The sequence below is a fragment of the Thalia democratica genome, chromosome 1 (genome assembly GCF_965202585.1).
Source record: "Thalia democratica chromosome 1, ktThaDemo2.hap1.1, whole genome shotgun sequence".
NCBI classification, from domain to species: domain Eukaryota; kingdom Metazoa; phylum Chordata; class Thaliacea; order Salpida; family Salpidae; genus Thalia; species Thalia democratica.
Window position 1 is genome coordinate 45,242,708 of NC_139165.1, and position 16,629 is coordinate 45,259,336.

The 16,629-nt window shown below is 28.6% G+C and overlaps 1 protein-coding gene across 1 annotated transcript; it reads right to left on the bottom strand.

Annotated features, from left to right (window-relative positions):
- Positions 1-12,285: 12,285 nt before the first annotated feature.
- LOC145850099 (uncharacterized) lies at positions 12,286-15,890 on the bottom strand. Its single transcript, XM_082936197.1, has 2 exons — positions 15,794-15,890; positions 12,286-14,560 (listed from the first exon to the last, which is right to left on the bottom strand). The coding sequence occupies exons 1-2, from the start codon at positions 15,863-15,865 to the stop codon at positions 13,289-13,291; spliced, it is 1,344 nt and encodes a 447-aa protein (XP_082792323.1). The 5' UTR covers positions 15,866-15,890; the 3' UTR covers positions 12,286-13,288.
- Positions 15,891-16,629: the final 739 nt, after the last annotated feature.

Sequence of the window (16,629 nt, forward strand, 5' to 3'; positions counted from 1 at the left end):
TAAAGTATTTAGTTTTTACATCTTACTAATTTTCTACTTTTAATTTAAATCCCAACGTCACTTTCAATATTAGATCATGATTAACCTTAGTCTATTCTAAACCAACTTCATAAGTATTTGTAAAGTTACTAACCTTAGCGCGTTTATCTTTGGCTTGAACTTTATCAGGCTCGTTCGATCGTTTGAATCGTTTTCTTCGGCGCAAATAGCTCCCGTTGTCGAACATATTGACGGCATCAGGATGCAATTTCCAAAAACTGCCTTTGCCAGGTTTTTTATCGTCTCTAAAAAGGTAATATTTTAAATGTATAAATAAACAAAACTAGGTATTATAAAACTTGTTAAGAAATTTAGTGGAAAGCGGTTTTGCTCCAAATTTTAAGGTGCGAGATATTTTTTATGATTTAGATATGCTTGACTAAAAATGTTACTGTGATAAATAATTTAAGTAAAATGTCTTCATTAAGCTGAAAATTTACCTTGGTACTTTTACAAAGCACTGATTTAGACTTAAGTTGTGCCTTATTGAATTTTGCCAGCCTTGCTTGTTTTCACGGTAAAACGGAAATGTTTCCATTATCCAATTGTATATTCCGCTTAATGTAACCTGAAATTTTATTTTTTTATCTAATAAACGTTTAGCATACTTGTAACTTACAAACCTACTGTTAAAGAGAAACTTAAAAAGAATTTCCACAAAAATATGTCAAACTAAAAGTAGTAAAAACCACATTAAAAGCACCCTATATTCACAATTTCCACCTGGCACAATTCCCTACTATTTTTTTATCTTTATTTGTTTACTTATATTGGACTCTTTTATTTTTTGTTTTATTTATTTTCATTTATATTCATTTTTTTACTATCGCTGTTACCCTTGGTCGGTAAGCGGTTCTTAGATTTGTTCGGGTGGGAATTGTGCGCAGGTGAAAGTTTATCGCGGATTGGAACTGAGCGGTTCTTAAAAAAAAAACAGACTAAGTCCTAACCTTCTTGTCATCGCTGTGGTTTATCGCCATGGTGATGAGGGCAATGTACGAGTAGGGGGGCTTGACCGCCTCCTTCGCCTGGCCCTGGGTCGCGTAGTAACCACCACTTGCGGTGTGGTGGTGGTGGGTCTGGTTGTAGGTCGCCTCTGCGTACTGGGCCGCGTGAATGTGGTACGGGTAGTGGTTGTGGTTGAGAAAGGAGGTCTGGTGCTGAAGGTGGTGGTTGTAATGAGGCTGCTGACCGATACCTTCCGACCTCATCTTAAAATTAAATATAGTAAATTTTCTGTTCCTAATAAGTGAGCGCTTAATTAACATAATTTTCATGACTAAGTAACATATATCGAATATACTTAAATGTCGAGGATAAGCTTAACTCATTAAACATATTGACACACTTTGCCAGTTTCAGTAAAGTTTAATGAAAAGTTTTTTTAAATAAGACATATTAATTTTTGTGCCTTATTTTTGCAAAAAAAAAACAAAAACAAACCATGTTTGCGTAGTCGGCAGGAGGTTGCTGCATGACTTGTTGTTGTTGTGTGGAGTAAGATGAGAGGCAAATGTTAGTAGAACAAGTCGGGACTGCCACGGATGCTTGAGGTTCTATGAAAATAAAGCACAAGTTAATAATATAAATATTCCAAGAGGTAAAGATAGACTTGTTTGTTTTTTTAGTTTTTCGGATACTTTAATAGATCACAACCCTTAAAAATATGTAATATTATTTTTTAATTTTATAGATAAAATCTAACTTTTAAGTTCTTAGTTTGTCAATGTTGTATATAAACAGACAACGTAGTTGTTTCTTGCAAAATACTATAAAAAAAGTAATCTATATATAGAAACACTTGGTTGTATAGCTATGGCGTTATTGTGAACGATCTACTTTAAATGAGTGTATGTTCAGTGTAATTCATTAACCGCTACCATTTAATTAAATAAACTTTCATTAAAAGATTTCTTAAATGTAACCAAAATAATATTAGCTACACCACCTTGTCAAAATGGCCGCTCTCGATAGTTTTTGCGACAGTAATAAAAAATGACAATGAGGTTTGATAAAAACGACGTTAAAAAAATTTAAAATGATTAAAACGGCCGTAAATTAGTTTTACTTGTAATTTTTGTCTATGAGCTTTGAACTTATTTTAAAACTAACAGCTTATACTTTTAAGATAGTTTTATTATAATTTATTTACGCTGAGTTATCTAAATAATGAAAATATGAAAGAAAGTAGTAATTCAGTATAATTCAAGTCGAAAAACAAAATATGTTTTTTATTGATAAAATATACAGTTTTGCAATAAAGCTAAAATTGCAAGCACACTTTTATCGCGAATTCTGGACCGATTCCTAAATATGATCATAAAAAGAATACTTGAGACTCCCCTTTATTTACGGTCGCAAACATCAAAGAAGATAGAGTTGAGCAGTTAAATATGAATTTATACAGTCTTTATTTAAAATAAAATATTTAAATGAGTATATGTGCAATATATACATTAATTTTTTTATTTAAGGAGTGTTTTTGCTAAATTTATTAGTGTAGTTATACTTTTAAATAATGTTAGAAATACTGTACTAGCCGGTATTTTTTTACTTTAATATAACTTTAAAATTAAGTTTAAACTTTAAACGTTTTTATTTGATTTATTAAAACAAGATATACATTATTTAAATTTAGAATTAATTCTTTTTCCAGAAAACTGTAACTATTTCATAGTTTAAGTGAATCAATACAATCCTTAAAAACATTTTTAGTTAAAGTAGACCAAAAACTTTTGAATAGTTTGTTAAAAAAATGTGTTGGTTTTATTTTAAAATATCCATTTGTCAAATATTAAAGGACGTAAATAAGTGCACTTTGTGTAAAAAAATTATAAAAATGTAGTTAAAACCAAATAAATATTAAGAACTTTAAGCTGCTGCGTTAACAAATAATTATTGGAGAGCTCGTACAATAAAGATTCTCTGTAAAGTACAACCCTTGAATAAATTCAGAAAGTTTTTTCAAAGAAAAATAATTCATTTCAAAATTTATAAATATTAATTTACTTAAATGGTTCTTTATAAATACCGTATTACATCAGAAACTGATAAGTAAAGATTAAATATCAACGACTTTTTAATTGAAACTTGATTAATAAGTACACAATTCTATGTTAAAGTATTCAGAGGTTTGACGTAAATGTTCGAAATATTAGATTGCTAATATGTTTTTTAAGAAATATCTGAACGAAATAAGTTTAATGGAACATAATAACATTCAGTTTTTCATGACGCAAATACTTCGCGAAACTTTGATTGATTTAACTAGCTCAGATTAAGTTTTTTAAAATATTTTTCTAATAACTGTGTTTTACAACAGTTTAAAGGCGTAGTTTGATCGATCCATTAAGATAACTTTGACTATAAAAATTAAACTACAATAAATTCAGTACATCAATAGCGTTGAAAAAAAAACAATTCGACACCGTTGTAAGGTTATTAGAACTAAAAGTTGGTAGATTTTAAAGTTCTCAAATTTGCATGTTTTAAGATTTTGTATAACCAACAAAAACTAAACAAACCGCCAGGGTAGTAGCTTTGGTTTTGATACAACGCATAACTGGATGCAAGAGTAGTCGGTGACGACTGGTTCACAGTGTAAGCTGAGTTCGACATTGGCGATTGATTGACAGGGTAACTAGAGGCGGTTGCTATTGGCGACTCAGTTCCCTCGTACATTTGCGCGAGTTGCTTCGAAGCAGTTGACTCGACTTGGCTCGTCATAGTGAAACAATGATTTATATTAAGTATCTGTTCAAGTGCTTGGTAAGTTGTTTGGTTATGATTATACTTATCAAAACTTGTACTTCAATCTAAAATAATAAAGTTGTAGATTTTAAAAAAATCGAAACTCGAGAAAAATAAAAAAAATTCTTACAAGTAAAAAAAAAAACTTCGGTTTGAATAAGCTTAACAATAAATTACTAGTCATTTTTGTAAGTTATTTAAAACATATCTATTGGGTATAGGATAGTGATGTTATAACAAAAGTGAAGTTTTAACAAAATAATAACAATAACACTTTTTCTTGTTTTATATATTGTATTATGAATTGTAAATAACAAAAACATAGAAAATTGCATCCTTCAACTAGCTAATAAAAACTACTGAACATAATTTTTTTCCGGTTACCACCACTTTGACTTTCTACTAAGAGCTTATACTATCAGATCCGTGTAGTACTAATCGGTACCACACAAACTAAATTGTGTTTCAGAGCAAACCGATTTTTATTTCCTCAAGCCTTTTTTTGCAACTTACGCTTCACATCTCCTTACCACCACCTAGTGGCAAGTAGACGAGCTTCGAGTTTATGAAGAATTTAAAACCTTAGTTTTCGTTTGATGTGATACAGCGAGTCACTTTGTTAATAAGAAGTTATCAAAAATTTCATTTAAAATAAAACAAAACAGCTATGAAACGATTAAAAATGTGTTATGAAATTTAAAGAAAACAATTAATGTTTTATGAATTATATTAGTAGCAATTTAAAATATAATTTAGACTTGATATTTTTGAAAACACATTGAAAAAAAATTAGATGTTTTTATTTAGCATTTTTAGCAACAATAATTAAACGTCCGTAAGATAACAGTTATTTTAAAAGCAGTCATTTTATTCTAATGACAAAGTTGATTTTTTCTATATCGTATATAAAACTATTTTTATATTGGAGTTGTTAAAATCTATAAAATAAAAGTTTTGTAATTTAAGTTATTCTTTACAAACTGTTTTACGTTATGCAATGGTAAAAAAGATAAGCTAGAAAACTGAAAACAAAAAATTAGTTATTAAAAACTGGAAGTAAAAAAAAACTGAGTTGTTTCCAAGTAAACATTCAAAGCAAATTAAATTCGAAGTTTTTATACAAAAGTACTACTCAAAAAATAAAAATGAACAATAAAATAAATTGAAAACTTTTTGTAATTTTTATTAAACTTTTTTTAAAGTATCTCACTTTTTATATTTTATTCAAGTTTGAGCCAGATGTTTACTATGATTTATAATATTATATTATTTATAATATGATTAATAATTGTCCTATGTTGCTTAAAATAAATGTTTCTTACGTTATTTTTTTCTTCCAAAAGCCATAACATTAGGTAAAGTATAAAAACAATCTACTGACACAAAAATACAGTTTTTTTTTGTATATTCTCACGACTATACTCAAACACACTTGTTTTTGACAACTTCGAGTTTAGTAATTTAGCTGTATAGCCTTAAAAACGCAATATAACCGGTTAAGGAGATTATCCTTTTCAAAAAACGATATCTTCACGCGCCGATGACAGAGTGGACTCAGTATTAAACGCAACGCTTGCATTCAATCGGGTTTGCTGTCAGATAGCCTCACCTGCGTACTGATTCAAATTACACTCACACGAAAAAACACTTCGTCACGTTCAAGTTAGTAAGGTAGAACTTCTAAAGTAGCTGGGAAATTCTTAAAGTCGCAGGTCTTCGTAAGCTTTAAACTTCTAAGGTTTGTAGCGTATCTTTTGAAAATTGTAACAACTAAAAGATTAATAAATTTATTTATTGAGACTAGAGAAAATGATTAAAAGTGTAATAAAGTTTAAAACACTCTAAACTTTTACTTGTAAAACAATTAATAATTTTCTGTTAGTCTTTTAATATAGTAATTAATTAGCAGTAATTAATACTATATTTTTTATGCCTACAGTATTTTCTTTATAAGGTTCTAAAAATTAAATTTAACTAGTTTCAAGTTTTATATTATCTAGTGAAAAAGGAGAGGAGAAACAGTTTATGAGTTGGTTCGTTTTAATTTTTGATTACTATTGTCTTTCTTTAAGTTGTACAAACGTTTTAATTTAGTTTTAAAAGTTGCAAAAGACATACTAACATCTACAAAGTATTTCAATGTTAAATTGTTTACAAAAATAGATTTTCAAAATATACAAAATTACAAAAGACCTTTTCGAGAAAAAATAACGACAAAAAACATACAATAAAGTAATTTAAAGAAAATTATCTCTTTTTGTACAACTATAACTGTTCTAAGCGGCATTAAACCTAGAAAACAAAATATATCCATCTAATATACATACTTTTTTTTCCCTAAATATTATGAAAAATTCTAAGTAGGTTTATATCTACTTATTCATTCATAAAAATGAATTCTTAAGCAAAACATATGTTTTAAAATAATCTTGCACAAGGTCAGTTCTTTAAGTGCAACAAAATCTTAGGTTAACGGGCTATGTTTTCAAACAAATCTAAATCAATGAGTCAAACAATGAAAAACTAAATAAAACTAATTGTACTCAAAACTATTAGGCATGTATCTACAATAAAAAAAATTGTTATTATTGTACCAGTTTCTATTAATTCATAGTAAACTTAAGAACAGAAACAAAATTAAGCTTAAACAGGTTTGTAAAAAAATACAAACCTGTTCAAAACATAAATAGTTAATTTTCTAATAAACTACCGTGCAAACATTGATAACATCGTTGTAGAAGAGTACTTTCGTTACATTACTATCGTCAGCGTACTTTTATTTTAACGTTAAAAAACAAGAACTGGTATTAATAAAACACCTAATAATAGACATAAAAGCATTAACGTTGCAAAAACCTATGTGCGCAAATTATTACGAAGGTGTAACAATTAAGTTATCCAATTGGTAAAGGTTATTCTTATTAAAGTTTTTCTAATAAAGTTCTTTAAACTTAATTTATTTGGTTAATACATACATGATATTATGAAAAAGATAAAAATGTTTTAGTCTACTTTACCAGAAAAAGTCTTTCGCGGGTGTAATATGTAAAAAAAACTTTTTTTTGCAAGCTGCGTAATTCGAAATTGTACTTTATTATTGATATTATAAACTGTTTACAAGCAAAATTGTAACAAATAACCACTGAATAATTATACTGTGTACTAAAAAAACAAATCTAAGACCACATGAAGAATATTTTTGGCGTTAAAGCTCAATTTTATTTATTTTTCAAAAGTTGTATTATAGCTTAAAAAATACCTTACGGGCCCTACTTTGCTCACCCATATTTTATAATATACATATAACTTTTCCAGTGAAAAATTATTTTTTAAAGCTGTTTAGTTTGTTCAAAACAGTACACGATGCATTTTTCACTGTAAATAATTGTAAATTACTTTATACTATTAAAACAACATTCATTCTTAAATCAGTAAAAATAGAAATTATACGATTATTATTAATTTAAACTTTAATCAGCTAATAAAAATCTCAACAGGAAAGCCAAGTTATTTTTTTTATAAAATAGTCTACATAAGTAAGTCAGTTGCATCATTTTGTAGGTAAGTTTTTAGTTATAGTAAGTAACATTATTTTCCAACTTGGTATTCTAAAATCTTAAAAGATACAATTTTATAGTTGTTACTGAGCTTTGTTCAATTATTTCAACAGCAAACCCAAGCGGATAAAGTTAAATGTAATCATTCTAGTGCTTAGATAAACAATAATCAAAAAATAATAATATTATTGATCACAGGTCGGCTAACTGCGAACCACCAAGCAAAATATTTTCAAGCTATGTATTTTTCAACTAAATTTATATTTCATAAAAATTTAAAAAACTTGTGTTAAAACGATACAACCAGGTTCTTAATTTTATTGTTTATGGCTATAACTGTTTTATTATAGTTTATCTTATCTTCTTCTTTTTTCGTTTAAAATAGTATTTCTAAAATTCTTACTACATTTCTTTTAAGTATAATAAACCTACTGAAAAGATTTTTCTATACATCGCGGCCCATGATTGATTTTTATAAAAATCGCCTAAGAATTATAAAAAGCAAAAAAAAAAAAACGTAACTCAAGTTCGTTGAGAAAAATAAGTTAATAATTTAATTTTATTTAATTTTTAGCTTGAGAAAAATAAAACTTCAAAATCTAAATATTTAAATAAATCAATGGTTTTATACTGTCTGAATTTATACTAATAAAAACAAAATAATTTTACTGGTTAATTATCGTATTAACAATTTTATTTAAATTTTATTTTGATATTCTGTAATGCATAGTTTCCATTCAAAATAAAATTATAGGTGGTTTTTTGGTTGTTATCATTTTTAACTATGACTGCATGTTGTGTTATATTAAGTTGAATATGAAATTTAAATTCAAAAGTAAACTTCAGAAATAAGATTACTTAAAGTTTACTAATATTTTTTGTAACCAAACGTAATCAGTCCAAATGTAATTTTGCTTAAAACTTATATGTGATACACGTTTAAACTTATTTCGTTTTTTATATGTCTAATTTTCGTTACAATTTAAGAAAAAAAATGTTGTTAAACAAGCAATGTTTTTTTCTACAAGTTCTAATTAAAAAAAGTTTTAACTGAAGATAAAAACGAATTAAATCTTATTTTAAAATCAAAATACTTGTTACAGTGACCCGGATAGTATCTTACAAGTTTTATTTTAACTGTATTAAATCATTGAGTATATAAAGTTATCAAGCTTTTCAAAGAAGCGTAACCCAAATAAAGTAAAGAAAACCTGTATATTTACAATATATCATAATATATAAAACAAGTATAGTCAGTGGCGACACGTAGTATTTTTAAAATGGTGCAAAAATTTTACATAAAAAACTCTTAATTTGATATTTTCTAAAATAGGTCTAGTAAGATAAAATACTAAAACTACAACAAATCATTTGTAAACAATAGTTTATTTTAAAAAGAATAATTTAAACAGTTTTATTACCTTATAATAATACTTCAAGTTTTTTTTAAGTTGAAGCACCTGCTCAAATGTTCCACCCCACGCGACGCCCATTTTTTGGATTGGTTGCACGTATTTGACTTGTTTAGTAGTAATATTTTGTGTTGTAGTAATTGTTAAAAAAAAAATTCAACATTAGTTGTTTTGGACAACTTATTTAAAATTGCGTGATTCGTTAGAAGTTTCTACATGGCGTCCAAATCCGACTTGCGGGTCAAACGTTGCTCATCCCTAACCTGCGGTTATCTTCTTGCTAACAATTATAACAGCCATAAGTATACTGATTATAAACTAAATCTACTTTATAATAGAATACAGCATACAGCCTACAGGTAGGATTAATTAAGTGCCAAAAAATTACTCAATAATAAAATTTAAAATTTAAACAAATCCACTTATAATTATGGTTTAAAATAAGCTTAGCCTTTAAAGTCTAACAAAAGATTTTTTCAAAAATATATTAAATATTTTTAATTTATAAATTTTTCTTAATGAGTTTTCTTTTATAAAATTTATTTTATTTTAAAGTTATTTAAATTGTTGATTTTTTTGGATTTTAAAAGTATAAGTATTTTTTAGTTTATTACTTATAGATTAAGCCTGAAATAATCATTTTCTAGTTATTTCATTATTGCTATAAAAGTTTATGTTACAAAAAACTATGTTTAGGGAAAACTCAATAATACGTACATAGTCCATTGTAAATCTTTTTTGTAAACATTAGAAAATTTAGTAAAGATTAATATGTTGTTTTAAAACCTTTTCTTTAGTTCTAGAAGAACAATTATTTTCTTTAGTTTTAGAAGAACTTAATTATCTACTCAAGTAATTTAAATTTAACTTAAACTGAATTCAAGTCCTTAAATATATAAATCAATCATAACTCGATTCATTGTTGAAAATAATCATTGTAATAAAAATTCATATTGACAAACCAAATTTATAACTTTCTGCTTTCAGTGAGAGTCTTATGAAAATTATTTCGGTCTAGAATACATTTATATGATAGCGTTCCTTTAAATGTACATAATACAAATAGTATTGGAATAATTTTGAAAAACCACAACAAGATTAGTTTTACTCATGTTTTTATTAGAAGAAAATATTTTTAGAATCTAGGAAGTTTTGTTTAAAAAAAGTGATAATCTAGCATTTAATACTTCCTATTGAATAACATCTCAAAGTAATTCAAAACAAGGCACAAAAGTTTAAAAGTTATATTTTAACGTAATAACAATATAATTAATTTATAATACGTAATTTGTTGGCTAATTCAGAAAATGGATTTCAAAAGCAGACAGGAAAGAACTAAAACTAAAAATACTTTTTTTTATGCAACTAATGTATTTTATTTAAAGTACAAACAAAAAACTATACCTTGTACATATATATTGAAGTTATATCGTGTTTTATTAAAAATAAAAAAGTTTTCAACTAAAGTATAATTTATTATACTCATCTTCAATCTAAAGACAGTACTTACTGATATTGTACAAAATAATTTTAGTTTTTGATCAAAACAAAACACAAAAGCTCACTAATTAAAGTGCAATTTGTTTGTAACAAAACTTGCAGTAGTTATCACAATGTCTCTTGGGACTAATTACAAGCAGCATAAATAATAGTTTTAGTCTAGCCAGAAACGTAGTGTTAAACTTTAGATAAACACCTGCTGAAATATAGAACATGAACTTCAATAACTGTTATTAAAAATATTTGTGCTCTAAAATTATATTTATTAATTAAACTAATTTTATGACGACAACTTTAGTTTCCTCAACAAATTTTTTGATCTTTTTTATCTTATAAATTACCATGAGAATTTGAAAAACAAAAGTTTCACCTTTTATTGCCACTTAAATTACCACAAAGTAAACAGAACAGTGAAAAATAAAAAATAACCATATTGACTGTATGGAAAAGATTTAAGAAAATATAACTTATTCATACGGTAAGAAATTAGTCTTGCTTTATCCATTAGTTTTGGTTTTAAAAATTTTTGCTCAAAATTTTACAGTAGAAAAGGTTTGTTTGATTTGTAAACTCCGTAAAATTCTATTACTAAACTTTTCTTTGACATTGAATTAAAGCCTTAATTTTATAACAAGCAAACTCTTCGTTAAAAAAAAAAAACTTCAAACAATTTTATTTATACTAATGTTTGAAAGCTACAAACAAGAAGACTTTAAAATAAGCAAACGACTTTATGTTGTAGAAGCTTATTAACAACTGTTAAAAATTCAACAAGTAGCATTTTAATCATGTCATGTGGTAAATAAAAAAATATAATTGCAGTGAATAAGAAATGAAATTTATGTGATGAAAATAGTTACAAGGATATACATTTTCCATTATTTTATTTGCGCCTACTTTGCAGGCTATTTAAAAACTTTAATAAAACTTCGAATAGTAGCACTTAAAATTTATGTTGAAAACAATAAAGACACGTTATTGTAACAAAGTTTTAAAATAGTGATAAATAAACTTGGTAACAAATAATAAAACAAACTAAATATTTTATTCAGTTTCATAGTATCAAAACTAAATCTATTAAGTCTTTATAGTAGGTATAAAATATCTTTTTTTTTTACTTTTTGAAATGTTAACGCCTAGTATAATAAAAAGAAATGAATTTGAAAATATGATTTTATTTTAATTATACAATATCTGTTACGCTTAAAGCCTTTTTACACAACTTAAACTATAACTAGCTTTGTTTAGATTTTAGTCGAACATTTTTAAGGTAAAAACTTTTTAGTTAAAGCTTTACCAACAAAGATATGTCTATTAATAGTTGCATAATTAATTAGTTGAAAATTAAAACAAGTGTTTTACTTAGTAAGAAGCTTATAAAAACCTTACATTAAAATAAATACACTAATTTAACTTAAATAAATAGGTTTAATGCAAGCAGTCACGTCACGAGTACATCGGAAGTGTGATTGTGACGTAGGTGAAAACAAAATGTGACTTCATTATTATATATCTGTTATTTGCAAGCATGTATAATTAGTGACTTACACAGCGTAAACAACTTACGAAATCACATACTATTGCATTATCGGTTGAAAAATTCACTGCAACCGAAAACTGTTTTTAAAGTACTTAAGAAAAGGTTTAGCATCCAGATTTAACTTTATACAACGATTGGTATTTGTAAGGGCGGCACGGTTGTTTTTATGTTTCGCACCACCCACTTTTTGAAATCTTTTTTTCGCACAAGTGTGCAAAAGAATGCAGTTCGAGGCTTATGTAGAAGACATTGTGTTGTACAACACAATCCTTATGTATGACATAACAATCACTGAGCCGTAAAGTACCATTAAATATTTAAAGAATTCTGCGAGTAGAACGATTTTAGGAACTGCTTTATCTTAAAAGTTACAGTTTATCGAGATTCTATAAGTTTTCTTGCTAAGATTTATTTAATTTAAACTAAAATTTAAAATGTGTTTCTAATTAGTTAAGAAACTATTCAACATTGTACTTATACAGGTTTTAACTTAATTAAAATATCAAAAACGTTGTCAGTGATTAATGTGTCTGAAAATTATATAAATTCGCAGTATATTATGGTGTTAAAAGAACGGCTTGACCGCTCACACCGAGCCATTGCAGTCTAACAACATTCCAAACAGTCATATTGTCGTGCAATGCCAGCGTAAATGTGAAGCACGAAGCTCATTTCCTCCCCTTTGCAGCAAAACACGTGACTTCTTTTTATGTGAAGCAAAAATTTTTCGGGCTTACGCAACTTGAAATTTTTCGAAGTTTTACCCTTACCCTGGCTGTGTATAAATCAATCAGAGGTCTTTAATATATTGCGCTTGCAAGCTGTTATGAAATTTTATTTTATAACATGGCCGTGAATTTTTTTTTAAATATTTTCTTTTCTGCAGACAATACACCGATATGTATAGAAAAAATGTTTTCAAATACTAAGCATATAAACAAAAAACACCAGCTTAGAATTTCAGGTTGTTTTATTATTAGTAAATAAATGTACATTAGCAAATAATAACTGCATTAAACTTTATAGAACAATCACCAACAATTCTGTTTAGTATTTTAAATAATATTATACACAACGATATGAGTTAGTTAATGACTAACGCAATTTGTTAATAGTAAACAAATTTACGTAATAAGTTAGAAAATATTAATAATAAAAGTATTTAAGAATGATACACTGAAAACCTATAATATTAATTCTGTAAAATATATTTGGTTTTTACCTTTAATTGTTTAAAATAAGGCATGTATGGTAAAATAAATAACGAATAGCAACATAACATATGTCATACAGAAGCCGTACATTAAGACGTGTAAAATTTTCGATTGTTAATGCTTAAAAAAATCAAATACTTAAGTTAAATAGATTAAGAAGAGGCAGAGATACAAGTATAACCCGAATAATAGCAGGAAACTGGTATTATTAGAAAAAAAGAACAGAATAATACATTTCAAAAACGATTACATGTACAACTCTATATGTGCAACTGTTTACTCGTTTTTCCCGTCAATCTCGCTGGGCTGTTCTGAACTTTGCAAACTATCCTCCTTGGTATCTGAGGTGCCGTCCTGAAAAACGCTTTCGTCTTTTTCTGAAGCGCAAAACAGGTCGGCCCATGTGCGTTGCTGCTTCTGATCATTCTTGCTCGAGCTGGAGCAAGTCGCGATGGACGAAAAGTGAGAGCTGGGACTCTGCGCCGCCGAACCGAGACTCATGTTGCTGAATTTGACCGGAATGTTCCTCGGCAGCGATTGGTTGTTGTCCGAATTTTCCGTATTTTTTTCCGAGTTGCAAGAAGATACGGGACTCGAGACCTCAGAGGAAGAGTAGTCGTCGGAAAACTCCAAGCTCTGGAGCTCTTCGTCGGTGAGCGAGCTGGCCTTGTGAATGAAGTGGCACCGCTTGCCGTAGTTGCAGAAACCGGTCAAGTGGAACGTCTTGCACAGCTCAGTCTTGTACTTTGGGTGCTTTTTGACTTCGCGCAGCTCCAAGTCGCCGTGCGCAAACTGGCATTTTTCGCCGTACTTGCAATTACCGTATATGGTGAACTGGCGGCAGAGCTCGGTCTTGTACTTCCCTGTGTGGCCGGCCGGTATCCTCTGCGGCGTGACGCAGGCTTGCTGGTAAGGGTAGCCAGTGACCAGAGTGGTGCAAGGCACGTAGACGGTCGGGTAAGCGACCAGCTTGTAGGCCGGCTGAAAGGCTTGTTGGTACACTATCGGTGCGCTTCCTGCTATGAGCGTGTTTGCTGTCAGCGGTCTCGGGATTGCGAGAGACTGTTGCGTTGGCGAGATGGTTTTCAAAGATTGCGTCTGCGATAAAGGTTGTATGGATCCGTTTATCAGAGGTGGCATTTTTGGCTGCTGAAACACGTCTTGAGGTAGCGACTTGCTTATTGCAGGATTGCTTGTTTTTAAGACTAAAACCGGATCTTTGCATAAAGGTTCTGGCTGCTTTACCGTTTTCAGAAGACAACTGCTGTTGATGTCCTGGCACGCATCTGCGTTGCTCTTAATCGGAGTGTCGTAAGGTGTGTCCCAAATAGATCTAAAGTCGTACGTGGGTATGCACTTACTTTCCGAAGGGGTCGAGTCCCAAATAGACCGGACGTCTTTGTTCCACGGATCGTTAACTTTTGCTGTTTCATGGTTCAGGCCAAGACCTTGATCGCTTTCGCTTGCAGTAGTCGAACCGTTCTTCTGTTGCCGCAATTCCTCCATGAACTTGTCGAAGTCATTCAGAGCATCTGCTGCGGCTGACTCCTGAAATGTTGTTTTTATAAGAAACTTGTAGAATTTTTTTCTGGAAGTAATTTACGTTTAGAATTATAAATATTTTTAACTTAACTTAGCTTTTCAAATAAAAAAAACTACAGCTATTGTTTAAAAATTAGTTTTTTTAAGAAGTAAGAAAACTCTTGTAAGATTCTTTAAGTTTTTTAATAATTTTTTTAATATTTATTTATATAAAAGTAGTAGTTAAAGATAAAAATATTAAAATGTTTAAATATATCTTAAACTAGTTTAAAACTAATTTAAAAATAGGTTAATGATATAAAAAACTGTTGTAGCATTATTTCTAACAGTTTTTTTTTAATGTCTAAAAAATAGGTAATTTAAAACGGAGATGGTTTTGACTAAAAGCATCATTTTACCACAAGCATGCAATACAAACTTATTTTTTCGCATTTTTTTGCAACTTATACCACGAATGAATTTTCAAGACTTGGTTTACGTGACAAAGAAATTTAAGGTTGTTTTTCTAACTTTTTAAAAACGTAAACACGTTGTCGCTGCGAATGTTTATGTCAAGTCTTAAAGTTTTACTGTAGGTACATTGTTTTTGCGTTGAGTTTCAAGTGCGGAATGTTTTTCATGTGATGGGAGCTCAAAAACAGTTTGGTCGGTTTAACTTTGAGGCGAGCTGAAAACCTCGTAAACAAGTAGGAAAATTCTATCGGCGAAATTTATTTTTCAATATTTTCTTGTGATTAATGTTACGAGTTTCTTTATATAACTACTAATCTGTCTTGAATTGATAATAGCACTTAATCAGTTGTCCCTTGGAATAGAAATGTTTTTACTACAAGTACTTTGATAAACAAGTTTTGTTTTGTTTGTTTCTCCTGTTTGTTGTTATTGCTAGCCGGCTAAGCTTAAAAAACGAGAATTTTAAGCTTGTAATGACAACTCTAAATCTATTAATGCAAAAAAAAAACAACAAGCTTGAACTTAAAATAATATAATTTCACTTTAACCCGAATTAAAATAAGTTTAGTTTTAGATACAATATTTAGACTTTTTCAATCAGTTACTTCACATAATATTTTACTAAAATTGTATGAGCATAAGTAAAAATTTTTAGATTTTTAAATTTTAGTTGTAACTTGTTTGTTATTATTTAAATTAATAGTATTTGAAGTTTATAAACAAATTAACTTAACATACTCTAAGTAACTAAAGGTTTGATAATCATTATTAATATTACAAACTAACATTTTCATTTTTATTGCTGCTCTTATTATTCCAACAACTGTTTGGTATGTCGATTTCTTTAGATTTTACCATTTTATTAATTAAATCTAAAAGTGCTGCATTTGTTAAATAGATGTTTAAGAAAGATAAAAAGATAATAAAAGTTTAGCAAACTAAGTTTAATTTTAAACCTTTTAATAAGAATTATTATATAGATGTATATTTAAAAATATTGACAAAACTAAAAAAAGAAAAGCACTTTTAATACAAAAGCATACAATACTAACTCATAAAATTAATTTTAACAACTTTCACAACATTTTTTTTTATCAAATGCTAAACTTTCCACTGCCACACCAGCGATCACAATCGACAATTATGAATGAAAAGTTTCCAGAGGCGGCTTTTAAGCGCTGCAAACTTAAGCATGAACCACCCTACTGCTCGATGGTGTGCACAAAATAAGTGAAATGCGCTTCGGTGGGTGTGCTTATGTGCGTGTGCGCTGCTCGTTCGCGCTAAAAAATTCACCACCAGTGCCGCTGTCGCGCAGTTTTCTTTGTTTTGCTGAGCTACTACGCTGTATTTTGCAAGCAAAATCGCGGCCAGCGGTTGGTCGTTTCTCACAACGTTTTGCTGGGCAAGTGATCTACTTATTGTTTAATACAATGAAAACTTTATAGAACAAACAACTGTTGTAGGTAATTAATGCAGTTTAAGCAGTTGACTGACGTTAAACAAACATTAGGTGACAAGCATCATGTGAAAGTTGTTGTGAAGAAATAAAGTTTTATTTTTAGGCGTTTAACTTGTGTATGTTTTGTATACGCAAAATTTTATATTTTATAAAAAATCAT

Excerpts from the sequence above, each read along its gene's own strand:
- LOC145850099 (XM_082936197.1), bottom strand. The coding sequence starts at position 15,865 with ATGGTAAAATCTAAAGAAATCGACATACCAAACAGTTGTTGGAATAAT. Across the intron at positions 14,561-15,793 it reads GCAGCAATAAAAATGAAAAT|GAGTCAGCCGCAGCAGATGC; the intron begins GTTAGTTTGTAA and ends ACAACATTTCAG.